Below are 19,889 nucleotides of genomic sequence, written 5' to 3' on the forward strand. Positions count from 1 at the left end.
ATCTGTTTACAAGAGTTACCTATGGGATAGATGCAAATGTCCCTTTTGGCAGGCGTTTCGCCATCTTCTCCGACGAAAATCGCTGCAACATCGGTGTGACATGTCGGGGCATTGTATCGTCGTAAATCCTGCCTAGGGGTTTCCTTGAAAACCATTCATACAGATGCTGTTGGATTGGACTGAGCGATTTCATGCATGTGTTTGTATGATTTAGCGAAGGGGTTGATGTTCTGAGCATGGAATCTGCCCATGTATTTTAAAACAGTATGGTCCATGGCCAGGAGGTTGAGTTATCTGTGCACCCATGGAAGCAAACGCTAGAGAAGGGTTGCATTCTCGAATGTGTTCACGATCATTTTTAGCTTCTGATGTTTGCTGTGTAAAGACACAGGTGGCTCCCTCAAGGGTGGTAAAGCTACTTTAACGTTGTTGCAGCACCTCAAGTACTTGTTGGATGTATTACGTTCAGCAGGCCAGTATAGAGCATGACATGGAAGACCACGAATAGGAATCGAGAAATGCCGTGTCAGCTGCGTGTGGGCATGACCGGTTTTGAAGTGGAAGCAGGACGAACCAGAAGAGAAATATATACAAGAGATACAATGGCCAAAACAGTCCATATCTCTGTCATCAATAACCACAGTCGATCATGCTCTTCACTGGCTAGATAGATTCCAGGCAAGGAACACAAACACATTTACCTTATCTGGCTTAAGGCAACATCTCACTAAGGTCACAATATTGCCGGCCATACCTCACATTTTCCCAGGCACCAATGCACATGCATTTTCTTGCTAATTTCGCCATAAAAGAGAACCTTGCTTACTTTTTAAAGTAACGTAATGCAATACTTATTTACTTTTAAGTACAAACATCTGCACTTTTAATGACCTGCTACATCATATTCAGCCCTTTGTTCATCATTCTGACACCCACGTAACCAGTCTCTCCTCAGAATTTACCACTTCAGAAAACCCAGCATGTGAGCAGCAAGGCATTGCTATGTCTGGCATCAGTACTGATTATGAAATCTGGTTAAAATTTGCATCCCTATTGCAGATCATGATTAAAAAAAGAGAACAAAACCTGCAAGACTGAGCTACAGTTCTGTAAATCAACTAATTATTGTTAGCTGGCATCATCAGATATTTCATGGATATCAGATACTGTATTTGTGAGTCATTATAAGAAAGTAGGTCTATAATGACAGTTTCACAGCTCAGATCTTATTTAACAATATCTTAATACATAATGTAGTTTACGATGAAATATAAATTGTCTTTTCATAAAAGTTAAACACCAATTTAAAAAGTTACACATTTCAAAGCCTCAGAATTGTTTTACGTTTTTTTTTTCTTGATATGGTCCCTAGTATTTCTTTAAATGGCTGGCCTCACATAAAGAAGAAAAGCAGTGCCAGCCCCATGAGGACACACTCACCAACACAGAACTCTTAACACCTTCCCTCTTTCCAGTATACCACCACACTTTTTTTCTTGATACCATGCAGCACAATCAACACCTTCACTGAAGATAAAATGTAGAAAAAGGTAAAATTATACAATCAAGTAGAAGTATACCCTTCAAAGTAATTTTCATGTTTTTAGATTTCCATCCAATTAGATTTTTACACTTTAAACTGATTATTTCACATTCAAACATACAATTTAATAATTAAAACATCAAATGCACATTAAAATTTTGTGCCTCAATTTCATTTCTTATTGGGAAAACGATACTGCTAGGTGACCTACTTTTGTTTATTTTTTTCCCAATGTCTGCTTCATAAATTCTCATTTTCTCTTGAAATGGAACTAGATGAGTACAAAGCACACAGTTGGCTACAGGATGCACATAATGCATGATCTGGGAAGTGGGTCAAACTTCACAAAGAGCATCTGAATGGCCAAGTGCTTTTGTTTCTGTAACAAGTTACCTAAGTATTTCATAGAAATAACATAGCAAAAACATGAAGGCTGTTCTATAGAGTAACTAGATAAAATACTTTGCTTTGTAAGTGCAGCAACTTACTATATTTGCTTTCAATATATGTGGCAATTTGCTTAACCACTGTATCCTCATGATCAAGTTCTCTGTTACAGTTAAATGGCATGAGAAATTACAGGTCACCCCTTTAAATTTGCAAGGCAGAGGCAGAAAATTTGCAAATAATACTTGGACCCCCTTAACTGTGATGAGGCATGTCACAGCCAGCTGTTCTTTTGGTTGATTTTTTATTTTTTTTTTAAACTTGCCCATCAAGTTAATCGGGGTCAGCACACACATATACTCGCTTTTAGGAACTGATTGCCATTTAGGAACAAGAGGAATGTGGGTTGGAAACATGGACGTGGTGGTGGTGGGGGGGGGGGGGGGGGGGGGTATGGAATTACCCTAATTGATTAACCTTTCGCATTAATGATTAGAATGTATTAGTACTGGATGAGCTGCTTGTATAGAAAATTTTAATTTATGCATCAACCCATTATAAGTTAAAGCAAAATGTGTTTTATTAGCTAGCTTTATGTTAAAGTTAAATATGAAAAGCTTGTGCCTATTTCTTTCAAGTAGCTAAAAAATTACGTGTGCTTATCAGTTGAAGGCTAATTTTAATTTTACTTGGACAGCATCATTAGGTGATGACAAGCCAAGGATAGCGCATTCTATTACAAAACTAAGCGCCATTGTCTTAGGGATACAGCAGGTTAAGACTTTAGCCTTGGGGGATTCTTGTGCAACAAACAACTATACACTTAAGCCTCTCAGTATTTTATGTGCGGGTCCTCCTCATTCTAATTTAAATGGGGGTAAATCTTTTGATAAATAAGTCTCAGGCAACCGGAACACAGTATGGAGTAATGTTTCGGTCAGATTATGGACATACGGTCAGGTGATGGGCATTATATAATGGTAGAAATAACCAAAAGGAGGAGAGTATTTTGCATAGATGATAAGAAATGTAATATAAGCTGATGCACTTCCTAGTTTAAAACACTTGCTCCATGGTCAAGTCTCCTTGTTACACTGCTATGTAATAAAGATTATGGTATGTGATTTACAGTTACTCCTGCAGGTCAATGGTCAACACTATCACAAGGGGCAAGTAAGAAAGAAGAAAACGAATTTCAGAGAAAGGAAATCGAGAATTGAGTGATTGAGAACGACCTCGAGAAAGATGGCTAGTACGCTACACATAGATTTCCATTAGAAGAGAGGATGAGAGCGAGAGTGATTGCAAGCTTGGGAGGAGATGTCCAGAGCTGCTGAATAACTAAGGAAGCAGTGAAGGCAGAAGGTAGCTGCCACAGATTCCACAGTACTTTTTATGACTAAAAAAACTATTAATATTAATGCTATAGTAAGCACTTACAGTAACAAATATCAAATGATTATTAAATATCATATGATTTTATGGGATACAAATCTTTTTCAGTATTATTTATATATTTTTGGCTTATGCATTATCAGCAAGTTTCTGCATTCTTTTGCCAATTTCCAAAAATATTCCCATTTAATTGTTCACAGCAAACTCACAAATAACAGAAACTGCAAATGTCAAATTTGTAAATTTGGAGGGGCAACTGTACTGGGAATTGGCAACTTTAAATAGACTAAAATTATTTCCCAACAAACCCTTAGCAATTATAAAAAGAATCAAAAACATTAACAGTTACAATTATTTATGACACATTTTGTGACAATGTGATATGCACATGCCACAAAAATTAATATATTATACTTAAAATACAATTTATCTTAATCTGTTTTATTAAGCTTTTCTATTTTTAACTGAATTATTTGAAAACAGTCAAATAAACATTCAACAGACAAAGGTACAACCAATATTGACCTGGAGCTTACTTTTCTTAACAAGATATTAAGTATCCTTAACAACAAACTTTTTTAAGCAAGTATTCTGGTGATTGTGATAGACAGCTACAAGCTGAATATAAACACATCAGGTTGACTGTATCAAGTAGGAATTTGGTGAAACTTGAAATGAACTTTTATTGAATTTAGTGTGTTTAAATCGCTTAATGATGCTGATACAATTGAGCTAAAATGTTTTGCTGCTTATTTTAATTAGTAATCAGCATCTGATGCTTTTCACTTCAGAATTCAACAACATTCAGCCAGCCCTGATGGATTCTGCTTTCCCTGATGCTGCTTTTCCGTCACTGCAATGTATTGGTAAGCTTCCACCATGTTCATTACTGACCTCGTCAAGACTAGCAGGAAAGAAGTCCACGTGTGAATGAAGAAAATGAATCTTTACAATATGTTGCACTTTAATGTTTTATATGCTTGAAGCATATTGTCATCAAACTGGATGTATTCTGATAATTTTTAGTTGCCCAGAAAATTTTCAACACCCACCTTGAATTCCTTCCACGCAATTTCATCTGGCCCCATTAGTAGATCTTCTAACATCTTGTCATTGATGACATTCCTTAATCTTGGCATCAGTAATTCATGTAAATATACTGTTTGCCTCAAATATTGAAATGCTTCACCTTCCTTTTCCATGGCAAAATGTTTAAACAGTCAAAGTCTTATATGAAGACTAGTGATGAGCGAACACCATGGCATTTGCTTCACCTCGAGTTCAGAGAAATCACGGAAGTGCTCACGAATATCGCTGAACTTGGCAAAATGCACTGAAGTCAATAGGGAAGGACTAACTAAACTAGATGTGACTGGATTATATTGGTGCAATCATCAGTAAAGCGGATAGCGCTTTGAGTACTGAGAAAAGCGCTATATAAATGTAATGAATTATTATTATTATTAAAGTGTCCCAGAGGTAGAGGGAATAGTCTGTCGACTATACTGGACAGATTATTGTGGCCAAAAAGGTGACGTGAGCTGTGCGGCAGAAGTGCCATCCACTACACCACCATGCCTCTGTGAGATCAAAGAAGAACTCACTCAGAGACGCACAATCATATATCTTGTCAAAACGAAGCAGAAATGCTGAAATCGTAGTCAAAAATCAGAAAAAATATGTAGTCTTTTAAAGGCGGAAAATTCAAAGTGATATGTCATGATTGAAGCTGCTGGCTTGTTCTGTTTTTGAAGTTGTGCTGAAGGCTCACCAAACTGTCTTTGCTGGTGCTTTGCACTTTTTCTTCTATCAAAAAGAAAGAAACCCCTTGAAAATAGTAATAAATCATTCATTACTATTATTACCCTAAGTTCTTGTCAATAAGCCGCGGCTTATCTAAGGAAAAAAGTTGTGAAAATGAAAAAATAGAATATCGGCTTATACATAAGTCCGGCTTATACATCCATCGCGGGGGTTGCGTTCCAGAGCCACCCGCGAAATAAGAATATCCGCGAAGTAGAAACCATATGTTTATATGGTTATTTTTATATTGTCATGCTTGGGTCACAGATTTGCGCAGAAACACAGGAGGTTGTAGAGAGACAGGAACGTTATTCAAACACTGCAAACAAACATTTGTCTCTTTTTCAAAAGTTTAAACTGTGCTCAATGACAAGACAGAGATGACAGTTCAGTCTCACAATTAAAAGAATGCAAACATATCTTCCTCTTCAAAGGAGTGAAGCAAACAAATCAATATGTCTGTTTGGCTTTTAAGTATGCGAAGCACCGCGGCACAAAGCTGTTGAAGGCGGCAGCTCACACCCCCTCCGTCAGGAGCAGACAAAGAGAGAGAGAGGGAGAGTTTGTTTTTCAGTCAAAAATCAATACGTGCCCTTCGAGCTTTTAAGTATGCGAAGCACTGTGCAGCATGTCTTTTCAGGAATCAGCTTTACAAAAGATAGCAACGTGAAGATAATCTTTCAGCATTTTTAGACGAGCGTCCGTATCGTCTAGGTGTGCAAACAGCTCAATCCCCATACGTCAGGATCACAGATAGTCAGCGCAAGAGAGAGAGAACAGTAAGCCGGGTAGCTTCTCAGCCATCTGCCAATAGCGTCCCTTGTATGAAATCAACTGGGCAAACCAACTGAGGAAGCATGTACCAGAAATTAAAAGACCCATTGTCCGCAGAAATCCGCGATATATATTTAAATATGCTTACATATAAAATCACAATTTAAATGACCGCTACGCGCTCGTGTTGACTCGGCGACGCCCAGAGCAGAAAGAACGCGCTCCGGCCGCTCCAACCGCGCCATGCGGGGAGTGAGAGAGACGGCAATATCTCACACTCTCTCCCCCCTTAAAGAAATTAAATGGGCGCGAGTGAGACCACTGACCTCCCTCCCTTCTATTAGTTATAGGTTATAGTACGTTCGGCTTATCCATGAGTCCGGCTTATCTATGATACGATTTTATTTTAAAAATTCGTATGATTTTTGGTCTCCGGCTAATACATGAGTCCGGCTTATAGACAAGAACTTAGGGTATATAATAGAGCCTCCTGTGTGGGTTGGGCGGTGCATCAGGCTCCTACAAGGTACGTTTTTTATCTCTACGTGACTAATTATGTATGCACACAGCACGTGCCTCCTTCTCCGCATCCTCTTATACTGATGTGGAATCAAGAAAGAAACACAAGTCAGCACTGGGTGAAAAATGTAAATTCCACACTGAATGAATCAAACATTAAAAACACTCAACAGTTTAGCTGAATTTTACAAAAGTATTTGTTTTACCATCTGTGATTTTAAAAGGGATAGCCCAAGTTTCAGCCTATGTGACATGCTGTTTCCTAATATACATAAGTATGAGGATCCACTGGTTTAAGCAAACTTTTTTCTCACCCCTTCTAAATTTTTTTAAATAGTTAGCTAATTTAAAAATGATCACATCAGACAGAGTAGTTCAACTAATATTATGACAATACTGACTACCTCAAATATGATTAAAATGAACTACCCAAATTCAATAAAACACATTCTACTCGAAAATCGACCTGTACATTTGGCAACAAGCACAGATAACTCGTTAGTTAGGCTGCATGTGTTTTCTAAATATAATATTTTGAGAACTTGCTTTATTTCCGTACCTGTTCTGCCACTACTAACTAAGTCCCAAAGAGTCTGTAATGCAAATGATCAGCATTATACACCCAGGGGCCTCACAAAGCATTATGGAATGCTGGGTAAAAAGTTCTCCTAAACCAGCCAAATTATCAGTAAATAATTCAACGAACAAGGGCAAACACAAACGCAGCAAATTCGCTGTGAATAACACTTTGGCGAAATTCACTGATCAACAAATGCAGAAAGAGGTAAAACTATCTTTGTTGGGTCGACAAGTGGGTTATTTATCACAGTTTTCTGCCCTGGAACAAAACTGAGAAGAAGACAGTTTTTTTTAAGAGAGTCTTTGGGAAGGCTGTCCCGTTGACAAATGAAACAATAGCTTTTAGGATATCCGAGCTGCAGTCCTAGTAGCAGTGCCACTACTTTTAGATCACCACAAATGTTCCAGTAGCTGTTATTGTATTTGCTGTACATGTATACTTATGATATGAGAGGAAATTTAATTGTTAATAAGCCAAAATGCATGATACAACCCAAAAGTGCTTAGGAAGCAAAATCTTGGTTATCCAGTGTTACTATCACTGCAGCACATCTCACAGGTTAACATTCAAGGTATAAAAGACAACCAAAAAAGGTTATGGAAGTGACTTTTAACTTAGTATTGGCTTCTCAGTTGTACATTGCTTGATGAATTAAACATTGGATAAAATATGAAGGCAAAAAATAAACGTAATACTAATAACCAAATGTTTAATTCAAGGACAAGTGATATTTACAGCGCATTTCTCTGTCATATTATGCAACAGACCATTTACACAACAAATTCTCTGGAAACTGTCTTACAAAACGTTTTTGAAAATCCTGTTGCAATATATATTTAAAAATATTCACCTTGATTTACACTTCTTTACATCTAGGTGTTAAGCAAAGTAATTCAATTGTGACACCCTGAATCTGCAGCCATGGGCATTACCTTCAATTCTGGGGCATTGATACTCATGAACTGAGGATGGATCATGGAGAGTGAGCAGACAGGAGAGACTTTCATATCAGAAGGATGGCAATCTTTATTTGAAACAGTGCAATAAATAAATCAATAAATAGTTCAAATAAATAAATCATTAAGATAACCGGTGCCTTCAGGGTGTTCCAAAAGTAAAAAAATTTAAAAGGTGAAAAATCCCAAAGTGGAGAGGTAAAACCTTTTCTTGTGCTCCTTTTATTCCTCTTTCTTTGTGGGGACTGGGGACTATAGTAATCTGCAACACTGCAGTCTGCCCGATACTGAGACACCATGCAGATCCAAACTACAGTGCTATAGCTGCAAACTGTCTTACCCATCTACCAGTGCAGTTACATCTTCAGCATTTTTTCTCCAACACAACTCCACTGCTCAGCCAATGAGACCGCAGCCACTTCAAGGAGACTTCACAACACTCAGTCTGGATCTTTAACAAACAGTCTGCCAAGCCAATGCTGCCCTTTATTTCTTCCTACTTTCAATCCCAGTAATCACTCATTCTCCATTTGTCCTTCCAAAACAAAACACAACTTCTCTCCTGTGCTAATCCATTCTCTTTGTATATTCAACTCAACCACTCACTGATTATTGTCACCTTTTGACTGGTAGTTATCTAATTAGACCAGTACACCTTGCAATGGCATAAGACAGGTCGTGCTAAAAATCAATAAAACTATTAAACAATTTAACAATAAATTAATCCATTAAAATACCAGAAACTCATCCAACCTCACCAATAAACCACCCATTTTATCTCACACCAGGATTGTGTAAAATATACCTAAGTAAATTTAATTGTGTATGTATTAATAATGAGAACCAAGAAAGAAACACAAGTCAGCACTGGGTGAAAAATGTAAATTCCACACTGAATGAATCAGACATAAAAAACACTCAATAGTTTAGCTGAATTTTACAAAAGTATTTTTTTTTTTACCATCTGTGATTTTAAAAAGGATACCCCAAGTTTCAGCCTATGTGACATGCTGTTTCCTAATACACATACACATAAGAATCCACTGGTTTAAGCACACTTTATTCTCACCCCTTCTAACATTTTTTTAAATAATTAGCTAATTTAAAAATGATCACATCAGATAGAGTAGTTCAACTAATATTATGACAATACTGACTACCTCAAATATGATTAAAATGAACTACCCAAATTCAATAAAACACATTCTACTGGTTTTTACAAGCTATCCTGTTTCCGTCATGGGAGGATATGGTTTTAAGAGTGAAATTAAATAAATGGAGAAGGATGCTGAAATACAGTAAAATAAAACTAAAAAAAAACTAAAATTCCATATTAGTCACATGCTTATATAAAAATTTTATTTGTAGGATGAGAATAAATCATTAAAGTAAAATCTATGAAAGATATTCAGCACTATGCACCAGCAAATATTCAACTTGTGCAAATTTCAAACATTTTTCTTGCATACAAAAAATGTTTAACTGGGTTTAAAAATGTCATTGTTTGTTGATATTGTATCTCAAAAGCAAAACATTTTTTAGATTTATCTGCACTCATGAATAATAAGGTTAAATATCAATGGGTATATTTTTTACGGGTGCCTTGAATAAAATTAATGTCTAGCTTTTTGTGTAAATTTATTCTTTACAAGTTAGAATGCACATTTTGCCATTTTGCTACTTGAAATAAAACAAAATGAGCTTCTAAGCCTCACCCAAATTAAGCTCATCTGACCATTTTAACTGACTACCATTAGTGTGCAAGATCCACTAATCATGATAACAACTGAAAGAGGAAAACACTTCTGAGCTGTTATCATGCAACACCCACAAACCCACAGCAGCACACAGCTCAAGAGCTATTAAGGAACAGAAAACAAACTACATGAATCATACGTTGCATTTCTCTAAAAGAGAAAATGTTGACATACACAGAAAATTGCTTGACAAAGCTTGTAAACCAGCAAGGAATATATAAATAAAGGCATTTAAAATGTTAAGATAATTTTAAGTTTGTGCTTCTGTGTACTGAGCACAGAAGCTATAACATCTCTTTAATCTATCTACCCGGAGATATACAAGATATATACAGATATATATATATACACATATCCACAAACATACATGATTGTACATACCAATTAGAAAGAGTGTGAGCTACACTGTTAACCGGTGCTGTGTAAGTGCAAACCATTTTCCACAGATTTTTTAAACACAACAGTTAACATATAATAATGGATAATGGAGAGGCAACACTCATTAACATCTCTGAAAGTTCTCATTTCTCAGACCAAACTTCTATTAGTAGTAACCATTCAAGTGCAAACATCTCCAAAATGATTCCTGGATAATCTAAGCCAATGTTATTAAACCCAACATGTCACTTCAATGATTAGCTTACTAAGCATGTACTCCACTTTATCACTAAAGCTTATCAAAACAGTGGTTTGGAATTTGGATATGACTAAGCTCAAGTACAAAGGTGAGCTAGTAAAACTGACAATGATCGAACCTATCATGGAAAGTGTTCACAGATCTGACAACAGCAAAACTGCAGAAAAAATAACAGATGCTACATGAAGTGAAAAATTTTTGCATATACTTTTAAAAAATACATGAAGGAGTATTTAACTTAAACACATAACTTGCATGTATGAGTTTTATTTTTGTAACACAGATACTAATAACATGATATATATATATAAACATATAGTAGTTCTTACATGTTACAGGACTGTGCCATGGTCTATAGTCACATTTATATATTGGCTACATAGTAGTCACCTTAAAATGAGTAACTCACTCATTATTGAACAATAAACTTTCAGCATGTGTGAGTAATGAAATCATAAAACTGGTTGCAGAATAATCAGTTGAGGAATTAGTATTATCTAGCATTTAAAGCTTACTAACTTATGTGTAAGACAAAAACAAACATATGCACCATTTCAGCATAAGTGAAAAGTGTTATGCTTAGCAAAACTCTACACAGAGCAACAACGACGCCTCTGCTGCATAGAATGACTGTGGCACTGTCACAAATAGTGTTAGTCTTCAGTGAACACTTGGGTATTTTTCAGGCCAGAAGAGGAAATGAATAAAACTTGTTGCTCTCTGTAACAAAGTTGAAACTGGTGAAGGTTTTCAGTGTTCACCTTGGCTACGACCTGAATTACAAAGTCAAAGTTACAATGCAGCAGCTGACAAAAGCATGTCCTTAAATAAACTACTCAGAAACACAGCCTGCAATTCGGCCATAGAATGGAGATATGAATGTTGTTCATCAGCTCCCCCAAAGAATACTGAGAAACTGTTATGGGTTTTGTAAATAAAAGTCAAATATCATAACATCTAGAAATGCACGAGTGGCAAAAACATTTACCAAAGGAGTGTCTGGTGTCTTTGCTGTGGAAGCTAGTATTGTGTTAATCGGGTTTAACAATAATCACCTAAAAATAATTTATCTAGTTCATATCAAAGTTATAAAAAATAATTCCAGCAAAATAATAATAAAATTTTTAGGCGAACAATATGAAACAAAGATTCATAATGAATTCAGCTACAATTTGCTGAATACTGAGATGTACCTCAAAGTGTCTGAGAATTTTTTGACAGCAATTTTTTAATCCACAATATAAAGTTTATTATATTAACTGAACTTCTATAACATTACAAAATTGTACTTTATCATTATAGGACTACAGTGAAAGGGAACTTGCCTTCATTTTCAGATGATGGACACCCCACCTGCAGCAGAAGATCAAAGGTTCTTTCTGGATTCTCCCTAATTAACAAGAGAGGTAAATGAGCAGTCTTAAAATATGTTCCACTACCTCTCTCTCTGAGTTACACATCTATATAAAATGAAGTTTTAATTCAACAAGCAAAGGATTATAATGAACAAACAAAAAGTTAGCAGTAATGCAGTACAACATTTGAAGTTAATTAGTAGTTAATATATAAACATGCAGGCCAACACTTAAAATAGTATTCAAGGGTTCTAGTATTTACAAATTAAACTGAAATGTATTCACTACTTGTGTCTTTACATAATCCAAACTATTGAAATTAGATTAAAAAAACAAAATCACTGATAGCTGCCTAGCCACATACTTATGGAATGCAAGCCTTTTTTCAAAACAAATGTAACAGCAAGTAAGTAACTTTCAAGTTCCTCAATACTGCTACCTTTTTGCCAATTTGTCACACATTTTAATATAACAAACCAGCAGAGGCAGAACTAAGAAAATTCTTGCACCCAATGAGAACCATATATACACATATTAAATCAACTTTATGTATCAGAAATAAACAATTTTACAAAATACATCTTGATTCAAGTTAGTTCTCATATAAAGATTTTCAAGGAATGCTCCACCTCAAAAATTATTTTTTATATTATTTGCCCTGTGTTGTTTGCGTTGATGGACAAGAAAAATATGTAATCTCGGGGTGGTTATTGCCTTCAGAATCAAGGTCATGAGAAAAAAGTTGGGAAATGTTCAAATCTTTATTAAGGAATTCACAAAATAATGAATACAATAAGGAGACCATCTTGGTGTACCCAGGTACAATTGAGAGCTAAAAACACACAAAAAAGCAATTGACAGGTAAGAAAGAGCTAATCTGGACAGCAGGGGCCTTATGTATAAACGGTGCGTACACACACAAAATGTTGCGTACGCCCATTTCCACGCTCACATTGCGATGTAAAAAAAACTAAACTTGGTGTAAAGCCACGCACATTCTCACACCAGCCTTAACCTGTGGGTACACAAGTTTTCTGCTTGGTTTTGCACCCAACGTCAAAGCAGTGCTACTGTTCCTGTGTGGTTTCCCTTTATTTTTTAGATTCACATCCTTGACGCGGCTTTATCAAATACACTGAAATTAACTGCATATCATTCATTAGTTTAAGGCAGGCATGCGCAACCTTTCCGCTATTGACGGCCGCACTACAGACTTTTTACTTTAATAACGGCCGCACTACAGACTTTTTACTTTAATAACGGCCGCCAGTAAGTCCAAGTAAACTTAATAATGTTTTATGATTTATGTAAAAATTTACAGATTACACATTAAAACAGAGTATGATATATCTGACAATATTCAATTTACTGGTCTACATATGTAAAAAAATGTCTACGAAACGTCATATAGGACAAAAAACCTTTACAGCAATTGTTTCTCCCAGGAAATGCGGAGTAAGCTCGAGAGTCCCTAGGCCTCGATGAATATATAAAGGGCAACATTTTGGTCAACATACCGACCCGGCTAAGGAAGGTTCTGCAGTGTTTGAGATTCTACACTTGCAGGAGTCTAGAGACCCCAGAGTCCAAATCGGCTTTCAGCGTCACCATACCGACCCGGCCGACAAAGATTCCGCGGCGTTGAGACCCCTTACTCGCTGGAGTCCAGAGACCCTACACCTGCACGGCCGCCATTACGTACACTTTAATATACACGTCCACGGCCGCCAAAGTCCTTGCCCACGGCCGCATGCGGCCGTACGGCCGCAGGTTGCGCACAGCTGGTTTAAGGCATCTGATTGTAATCAACCTGTAACAATATAATGGTGCAGAGAATTGCCAAACTATTCCAAATACTTTAAATGCTTTAGCGTTGTTAATCTCGGTGCACCACTCAGAGTATTGTAACCCACTGTATCGGAGTTTGGAATCACAGCTCTACAGCAGCTGACTGGAAAAAGGATTATCAGGATACAGCACCTAATACACACTGCCTCGGCCATGCGCACAGCCTTTCCTCTTGAGACCCGGCGGTTCAGAAACTGCTTCATCGAGCTCTAAACGCACTCAATCAGCCCATCAAGTGCTCCCGGTAGAACTGTTTGTATTTATAAGTACAATTACCTCACTTGAAACTTGTACTACAGTTGTATTATTGTACAACCTGAGCCACTTATGCTTACATATTGCATATTTTTCATTGTTTTTTTTATCATATTATTATTCTTATTGTTGTTAGTTATTTTATCATTTTATAGGAAAATACGTTTATGGAGGATCTGCATATTGAATCTCATTGTAACATACAATAACAATAAAGGAATTCCATTCAATTCAATAGAAGAGAGTGTGTATTCACAGATGATGACGGCTGGCTTCTAAATCGATTTAGATTTCCAAGCGCTATCTTCTTGGAGCTCTTGATATCATTTTCAAGATGAAATGCAGTGAAGTATGTATATTATATTATACAGATACATTTTTACCTTCATTGCGGTAGCAATGAGCTGGTGCCCCCCGTGCAGGGATTGTTCCTGCCTCGCGCTGTATGCTTGCTAGGACTGGTGCATCCTTGGATGGATAGATGGATGGAATAATTAAACATGTACTATGAAGATATTTCAATGTTCCATACAAGTTTTGAAGAATCAGCGTTCTAAGCTTAGATATGGTTTTACATTTAAAGAACTTACTGTGTGGCGATTGGTTACTTGGAGAAAGAAAAGGAAGGACAGGAACTGGAGGTTAGTACGTTTGACAGTACTGCTGCAAGAAATTATTTAATCGAGGGTCACGCACGTCACTACCACTGTACCACCAGGCACTCATGTTTAATACATACTTTTAATTCCTATCATCCTCAAAATGATATCAAGTACACATCTTAGTATTTACATAAATGATATTACAGCTCCCTGAACAATTTAATGTATTCTGTGTCCTGTTGGCATAAGAGAAAGCCTGTTTAAGAAGCACGTAGTGATTCATACACAGAGTACATAGAAGAACACATACAGTAGAATACGAAGCATTTAACGTGCTATTTTAGTTACAATGGGATTTGAGAAACTAGTAAATTAAACGATTTTAAAATTAGGTTTACAATGTTCTACTTTAATGACAAAATAAACTACCAGATTGAAGTGGACATTTTGACCTTATTTTCCAACTGTGCCCGTTTTATTTTTTTTTTCTTTGCTCTGTACCCTAAAACACTTCCATATGACACTCAAGACGGTAGGCAACGACTCGCCTTTTTACGGCAACTCTGATATCTGACCACTTTTTTATTTTGGGCAGTGTGCGACTTTCTGAACTTGAACTTTCAAGTTTCTCCATCACTCTGTCACTCAAACAACTTCCTTTTGTTGTTTATACCACCACTTAAACCAATAAATAGTATGTTTTTCCTTGCCTCCACTTGGTATTCGCTGAAATTCTTCTATTTTCCCATTGTCTTTTCAAAGAACACTAAGCTTAAAAGGCTATTTATATTGATTTGCATATTAAAATATGCAAAATTATGGGAGGAGTCGGGGTGGGGCGGCAGGCACATGCACGAGCGTTACTTTTCATGCTGACCGGGATTTACTTAGCAGAAGTGTGTGGAAGTTGGCGTACAGATGGTTTTGTGCATCTGAATTTTTTTGTGCGTACTCACATTTCCACTTTTGTCCATTCATCATGTTTTAGTGTGAATTCTATGCACGGCGTTATGCATGAGGCTCCAGGTGTTCTTGAAACACATTGTAAATGAAAAAAAAATGGATGAGGAAGTAATGTTACATGAACACATGCACAACTCAGCATCATCTTCAAAAAGGACACCCAGCTTAGTGATCCCGCGATTTATCCAACTGGTTCAGCTGCATGGTTGAGAAATTGAACAAGATAAATAAGCCTTAAACTTTCTTTAAACAAGAACTTTTCCTTTCTTTCCTTCAATTTTTTCTCTATTTTTTTGTGTGAACTTTTTTGCTTTGAATTTTTAGTAAAACATTTAAAATGAAGATATTTGGTTTGTGGAATTATTGGAACATACAGTACATCACACTATGGCCAGAACTGTCCTATGAAGCGAACTATAAGCTGCGGGTATTTGGTAATTTGTGATAAATGTAGCTACATATAGTATTTTTGTCAGCGGATCTGAGGAAACATGCAAGTAAGAATTTCATTGTATCATATAAACAAGATAATAAATGTGACTTGAGAAAATACATCATAATGCCCACTCGGTACAGTCTCCGCAAACTGTTGCAAAGAAAACAAAGTATGTAAGTCTTTGGAGACCATGATGGGCATTTGCATGATAAATTCTGACCTAGTTTCTTCTACACTCGCATTTGAAGAGAAGGGTTTTCACATTTCTCATGATTGAAATTTCTAATTTAGCAGCTACAGTACAGCTTTCTTTGGTTCCAAAATAGTGACCTAAGTAAAAAGATTAATGGAATCAGCTGGGAACTGTTTGTCAATTATATCCGTCTTAAGCAGTTCATATATCTAATTTTCATGTTGTCAAAGGCAGGGTTTCTTGAAAGTTGTAATCAAATAACATAGCTCCTTTAAACTAGTTGACATTAAGGGAACTGAAAAACTCCTGTTCAGATAGTCCAGGATGATCTATTATATTATATTTCTCAAGACGTCCTTTGTATCCTGAATTATGAGTCAAACCATTTTGCCTTTGGAATTACTTAGAAATATGGACAACATACATCAGTACATCATTAATTAGGAGACAAACTATCATAAAGTTAAACTTTCTGACAGTGTTAAAGGAGAAGTTTGGTAGTTTGGTATTTTTCAAGCTGAAGTTATGTATTCACAAACATGGCAATCATTGTATATATGCATTTGCAAGACAAAATTATGTTCGAAAGTCCTGTAACTAAAATAAAAATCTTGAATTCCCTGGGGCTTTAAAAAGGATGTCTAGCAGCATAGGGCATGACTGGAACACAAAAGCATAAAAAGTTACTGAATATTTCCACTAATATTTCAACTAAGGTTGAAAGTTTTGATTTAAGGCAACATGCCTTTCATATTTTTGAGGCATGTATGTAACAACAAAATAAGATCTTGAAATTATCTTTTAAACAGCATATTCCTGGTACTATTTCTGTTGAGGTAAGCATATGCTTTCTTTTCGCTTAGGGTAGTTGAGTCTAGTAGCAATGGTCTTCATGGCAGGAGCTCTCATGTAAATAGAGAAGTAAATCAACATGATGTCACGCACACAGCAAAAAAAGCTTAGTACGATTCTGTCTTTTGAGAAAAATGTACATTTTCAGGGTGTGAAAATCAAATGACAAACAAAAGCATTTACAGTTCACAATGACTTTCGTTAAGATAATCAAGATATCTTAAAATTATGGCTTGTAGTGCTTAGATTGGCAGGCAGGGTGAGGCATAATGTAACCAACTGTATCTCTAATGTTGCAAGTCATACTGGATAAAGGCATCAGTCAAATAAATACATAAATGAAAACCCAAGCAGAAGACCTACCAAAAGCAGACCTACAAGTTTGTAGTGCTTCTTTTTCCATGGAAGATTTCCTACAGTCAAAGAGGAAAGCAAAAATCTACCTGGTTGTTCATTGGGGAAGCCTCCTGCAGTTCCTTAAGTTTTCCAGGCAAGTAACTACACTGCAGCGGCAAGTGAAGCACAGCAAAAAACTTAAGCCGTAGTGTATTAGCAATAGAAATGTTATTCACTAGCAAGCTAAATACCGAATAGATGAGTAATTCTTATGTTTGGCGGCAGGTAGGCACCATCGCTAGGGTGCTGGGTTTGAATCTCATGCCTGTTTATTGTCCATGGTAAATTTACACATCCTCCCCGATTTAAGAGTTGTGTTTTCTCCCACTTTCACAAAGCCATGTGGCTAAAGTGAAGGAGTGTTCAAGTGTCAATAAGCAGGCTAGAGGAAACCATGCCATGTTCTTGATGTGAAAGGTTCCTGCCATTGAAGACAATCCCTGAGGTAGACAGTCTTCTTTTAAAACAGCAGCATTTCATAATATTTTTTTCAAGTTTGAAAGCAACATGTATAAGCTATTTTACAACATGTGTGTAATTCTAATATGTGGATCAATGCTTTCATGGCTTGCAAAATTCAGTACATTTTTAGGTCTTCAACCAGTCTTGCCCTGTGCCCCTAGATTTTTATTTATAAAGCACTAGGGTAGGGCAAGATATTTTTTAATATATGTTACTTGACTTTAGAACACAACTTTGCATTAAAAATGCATATATACCACGTTTCTGAAGAAATAATTTGAATATTTCCAAACCTATCCTTTAAGAACAGCTTAAGCTTTACCAGTATTGTGAATGTTAGTGGCAGCCATTTGTTCTACCACATCTCTCATGGCATTCAATAATTGGTATACAACATGTCACTACACTTCAAATTGATCACCATCATATTGTATGTGGCATAGTGAGGTTTAGAGCTATTTATTTGTGGTACACTTTTAGCCTCATCACTTATACAAAACGGCAAGTTAGCGAGTTATATACTATATATTCTAATTAGTCCTGGACTAAATAATTCCAAGTTTTAGAACAATTCCTTAACAGCAGCCTGTAATAACAGCAGCTATATCTATACTAACTGCTACTAGTTTAATTACACTTAAGTTTATTCACTAAGTGTTTCACATCTTAAGCAATAGTCTATAGTTATGGTCAAAGGTTTTGAGAATGACGTAAGTATTGGTTTTCACCAACTTTGTTGCTTAAGTGTTTTTAGATCTTTTTGTCAGATGTTTCTATACTATACTGAAGTATAATTACAAGCATTTTGTAAGTTTCAAAGGCTTATATTGACAATTACATTAACTTTATGCAAAGAGTCAGTATTTGCACTGTTGGCCCTAATTTTTCCAAAACCTCTGCAATTCACCCTGGCATGCTGTCAATCAACTTCTGGGCAAAATCCTGAGTGATGGCAGCCCATTCTTGCGTAATCAATGCTTGGAGATGGTCAGAATTCATGGGTTTTTGTTTATCCACCTGCCTCTTGAGGAGTGACCACAAGTTCCAAGTGGGATTTAGGTCTTAGGCGCAATCAAATGGCTGAAAAGCAACCACACACATGAATGGTCTCAGGATGCTTTACTGTTGGCATGACACAGGACTGATGGTAGCGCTCACCATTTCTTCTCTGGATAATGTTTTTTTCTGGATGCCCCAAACAGTCGGAAAGTTTATTCATCAGAGAAAATTACTTTGCCCCAGTCCTCAGCAGTCTAAACTCTGTACCGTTTGCAGAATATCAGTCTGTCCTGACGTTTTTTTTTTTTTTTGGAGAGAAGTGGCTTCTTTGCTGCCCTTCTTGACACCAGACCATCCTCCAAAAATCTTTGCCTCACTGTGCGTGCAGATACACTCACACCTGTCTGCTGCCATTCCTGAGCAAGCTCTGCACTATTGGTGCCCCGATCCCACAGCTGAAATAGTCTTGGCGCTTGCTGGACTTTCTTGGGAGCCCTGTAACCTTCTTCATGACAAGTGAATCTCTCTGTTCTAACTCCAGTCTCGTCCTTGTCAGCACTCTCACCTGTGTTAACGAGAGGATCACTGAAATGATGTCAGCAGGTGCTTTTGTGGCAGGGCTGAAATGCAGTGGAAATGGGTTTTTTGGGATTAAGCTCATTTTCTCATTTCTCAATTAGTTTGTAATTAATTGAAATTCATCTGATCACTCTTCATAACATTCTGGGGTACAGTAATCTCTCGCTGTATCGCACTTCGACTTTCGCGGCTTCACTCTATCGCGGATTTCATATGTAAGCATATCTAAATATGTAACGTGGATTTTTTGCTGCTTCGCAGGTTTCTGCGGACAGTGGGTCTTTTTACTTCTGGTACACGCTTCCTCAGTTGGTTTGCCCAGTTGATTTCATACAAGGGACGCTATTGGGAGATGGCTGAGAAGCTACCCAATCAGAGCACGCAGTTAAGTTCCTGTGTGCTGATTGGCTCAGTGACGGAGTGCCGAATTCGATTCCACTGCGTTAACCAGGAAGTCTCGTCTCGCTCATTCAGCATCAACTTGTTTCGCTGTGTAAAGAGTTAACTTTTGTGCTCTTTTTTGTGCATAGTCAAGCCCTTCGTTACGGCTCCAAAACGATCTGCTCCTGCTACTGCTTCAGGGGCCGTACCCAAGCGC

The 19,889-nt window shown here is 36.9% G+C and overlaps 1 protein-coding gene across 2 annotated transcripts in view; it reads right to left on the minus strand.

Moving 5' to 3' along the window:
• The window catches only part of dennd1b (DENN/MADD domain containing 1B), a 385,932-nt gene that overhangs the window by 338,451 nt on the left and 27,592 nt on the right, over positions 1 to 19,889 (minus strand). For both annotated transcript variants that reach the window (XM_028811040.2, XM_028811041.2), the window contains exon 2: positions 11,677 to 11,741. In XM_028811040.2, coding sequence (XP_028666873.1) covers positions 11,677 to 11,741 — 65 coding nt within the window. The remainder of the gene's footprint in view (positions 1 to 11,676; positions 11,742 to 19,889) is intronic.

This window comes from Erpetoichthys calabaricus, chromosome 10, assembly GCF_900747795.2.
Source record: "Erpetoichthys calabaricus chromosome 10, fErpCal1.3, whole genome shotgun sequence".
Taxonomy (NCBI): Eukaryota; Metazoa; Chordata; class Cladistia; order Polypteriformes; family Polypteridae; genus Erpetoichthys; species Erpetoichthys calabaricus.